Source organism: Eurytemora carolleeae, unplaced genomic scaffold (genome assembly GCF_000591075.1).
Source record: "Eurytemora carolleeae unplaced genomic scaffold, Eaff_2.0 scaffold274, whole genome shotgun sequence".
NCBI lineage: Eukaryota > Metazoa > Arthropoda > Copepoda > Calanoida > Temoridae > Eurytemora > Eurytemora carolleeae.
Window position 1 is genome coordinate 79305 of NW_019396169.1, and position 3772 is coordinate 83076.

General features: G+C 34.3%; 1 protein-coding gene across 2 annotated transcripts in view; it reads right to left on the reverse strand.

The window, feature by feature from the left end:
- LOC111697045 (zinc finger protein 704) overlaps positions 1-3772 on the reverse strand; it is a 33952-nt gene that overhangs the window by 12273 nt on the left and 17907 nt on the right. For both annotated transcript variants that reach the window (XM_023466910.1, XM_023466911.1), the window contains exon 4: positions 3289-3349. In XM_023466910.1, the coding sequence (XP_023322678.1) occupies positions 3289-3349 (61 nt within the window). The remainder of the gene's footprint in view (positions 1-3288; positions 3350-3772) is intronic.

A 3772-nucleotide genomic window follows, 5' to 3' on the forward strand; every position in this document is an offset into this window, starting at 1 on the left:
TAATTGGGGAACCTGTGTGGGCAGGGGGAGGGGGTGGGGGTTAGATTACAGGTATAGGAGTACATTTTTCCGCGCACGCTTAGCAGAGCCGAGGCCTCAATATCTTTACGTGCGCGCGCAAACAGGAAAATGTAATTATCTACTATACAGTCATATGGACAGATAAAATTATGTTCGCAGATTAAAAACAGAATTTTCTCATAATCTTCCGTACAGAGTTATAATATAAACATGAGACTAAAAAAAGAAAATACACAACTGAACTCCATAACTTCATAATCATTATTTGCAAAATTCGAATTTACACCAAGCAGAATGTATTTACCCTTCGGTCCATGCAATCTCCTTTGTTCTAAGTACAAACCCCTCCCCCATTCTTCATGCCCCTCAAGTACAACCCTCCCCTTCCCTCCCCTTCCCTCTAAGTACACCCCCCGACCACCCAAATTTAATGGAGCAGGATCAGAAACGGAAAACATCAGGAGAAAGTTTGCAAGTTCTGTATTAACCCTATTTACCCTGGGGGGGGGGGGCAAGTTTTCTGACTTTTCTAACTAACACATGCCCATCACTTAAGGCTTAAAAACTGCCTAAGTCCTCAGGCATGCTGCCTAAATGCCTTATTAAACCTATACCAGACTAACTCTATATTTAGACCTACTTCCAGTCATTGTATTTCAATATTTTTTAGCTCTTTGGAAAGCCTATAACAAAATCAAGCAGATTGCACAATTTCTGCAAAGAAATTTTGCACAGATTTTTACACAGACGCTTTTAAAGGTTGGCACATTTTCAGTTTTTCTTGAATAAACATTTAGGTTTGGAAATTTTGGAAATTTGATTTTGCTGGGTCAATGGCTTTTCAAAAATGTATTATTTGCTGCAATTTGCGGAATTTTTATTTTTGCGCATTTTTTGCTTAATAACTAGATTTTGCAATAAATATTTGGATTTTTTTCAAATTTGCCATTTTTTTCCAGATTATTGAAATAGAGCCCAAGAGCTTTCCAAAAATGTATCAAATGTTATATATTTGTATTAAAAGGAACCAAACGTTAGGATAAATAGGGTTAAATAACAATTGGTATAATCTCCACTGTAGAGCTGAAATTAAATAAAATTAAGAAAGTCTTGTTGATTCAGAAACTGCAGAACATATGTTCTTATCTTTGAAGAAATTTTTTTCACTGTTAATAAAAATTAAATTGTGTCAAAAAAATTGTTCTGAAGTAGTACATATTGTGAGCTTGTGAGAACTTTTTACTGCCTAATGCAGTGCAGAATTGAAATTGCATACTATTGCAAAATTAGTTGCAACAAAGGCTGCAGTTTGCATTTAGTACACGCCATCCAAACAAATTAAGTGGACACCATAAACATTAAAGTTTTTTTCTAGTTTTAACTTTGCATTTTATAATTCCAGAGATCTTGAATATTTTCTATTAAAGTTTAATCTAAAGAATATTGGCAAAGTTGCGGAATAATCTATTTTAGGAGAAGGGATTAATCAAATAAAAGAATATATTATTAGAAAATTCAATTTGCACGTTGCTAAACACCCGACATGAGGCTGGAATTTTAAACGATAAAATCAATCAATTATGGAATTTAAGCCAAGAAAACTGAACTTAATCCTAGTTTGAACTTTGAGAGTCTTATTTTCCGTTAACGCTCAGTACACCGTAACAGTAACCTTCGCTTAAAGGATAGAAAGGAAGGGTGAGGGGGGGGGGGTTAAGCTCCACCATGACATGACGATGCGAAGGCCAAAAATCCCAATGTTGCAAATTCAGATAACTTTATGAAAAAAATCCAACGAGGAAATTCACTGAATATCTGTTTGAATAGAAAAACTTTGACGGCCCCTACAAAAATATTTTGGCTGACCGCCAGAAACGTGAGATTCAAGGGGGGGGGAGGAAGAATGCGATTTCTCTAAGAATAGAGGGTGAAACACAGAAGAATTTTAATAATTTCTTTGCTTGATCTGTACTGCAAATACGGTACGGATATGTCTGTCCATAAACAGTGAATAGGTTGAACCCTTCACTACGTCGTGGTTAACCATATGAAGTGTTTTTACCATTTTCAGTAATATATGACCACATATAATTTTTGCTATGTATGACCACAAATATTTTTAGTTATGTATGACTACATATATTTGCAGTTATTTATGACCACATGTAATTGCAGGAATTTATTAATTTGTCAACACTTTAAATCGAATCAACTATGGCGTTTAAACAGAGATAACCTGTAGTGATGAACAGAGATACATATATTTTAGAATAATATTTATTTTTTACCTTTTCTGTTATCTTAAACAAACATTATTTTTTTCTTTAACTTTCTGATCCTAGCTCCGACCAGAATTAATGAACTATACAACTTTACTACTGTTTAAATTAAGATTTATATACACTATTAACCTATTTATTCAGCTTCTGTGTTAAACGTTGATTATGAATAGTTACTCAGCAGTTTAATTTTATAATAGATTTCAGAGTATTAGACTTAGTAATTGTATTAAGTCTTGCTCCTGAGTAACACTGAAAGTTTAGAACAGATAGAGTTCTGACCTTATAGAATTAAAAACCCGGAATAACCCTGAAAGTTTAGAACCCAGAGTTGTGACCTTACTGAAGAACCCAGAGTAACTAACCATAGAAGTTCAGAACCTAGAGTTCTGACCTTTTTAAAATAAGAACCCGGAGAAACCCTGAATGTTTAGAGCCCTGAGTTCTGACTTTATATAGTTAAGAGCCCGGAGCTGAAAACTTTAGAATGGTGGATATCGGGATTAAGGCTTAATCCACTCTTTTTCTTAATCTGCAGATTAAATATTGCTTGTTCTCAACTCATTTTTAATCTCCAGATTAATTATCCGATCAGGATTAAGGATATCCCATTCAAAAGTTCCCATCTCTGAATAACTAACCCTAAAGGTTTCGAACCCAGAGTTCTGATCTTATATAATTAAGAACCCGGAGTAACCCTGAAAGTTAAGAACCTATAGTTTTGACCTTATATTATTAAGAACACGGAGTCACACTGAAAGTTTAGAACCTAGAGTTCTGACCTTATATAATTAACCCTGAAAGTTTTGATCATAAAGTTCTGACCATTTATAATTAAGAACCCTGAGTAACCCTGAAGTTTTCGAACCTAGAGTTCTGACCTTACATAATGAGGAACCATAAAATTTTAGGGCCTGGATTTTTTTTAATCCGGATTTCTCAACCTCTGAAGTTTAGTACCGAATGAATGATAAGAATTAAATCCAACCTGAATATCCTGAGAGATGAGAACTCCGAGATACAGGAGAACCATACAGATCCATCAGTACCTACACAAAAATAGTGTTCGGCAACGGTTTTTTTCTTCGTTTTTTTACATTTGACTTTTTTTAGGGGGGGAGGGGGAGTAAAGATTTTGGGTGCTGTAATAAAAGCATTCTCAATATAAAACTTAAAACATAACTAAATCTTACAAAAATTTTGTGCAGCAACTTTAAAGCCAAAAATTATTATTAAAAGTAAAAACGCAAATACAAAAAAAGCACGTTTCTCAGTATTATGTAAACACACGTGAATATTTCTTCTCATGTTTCCGGCCTGGAATCTGAAATCAGGAATCCTGGATCCATTAAATATTTTCTCATTTAGCGGAACAGAACGAAAACAGTTTTTGGAATTTTTGCCTCAAATTCATTTTTCTCTCGTGACATGTCACTTGCTTTTTAAAACTATAACATAGAGCAGGGTGGGGG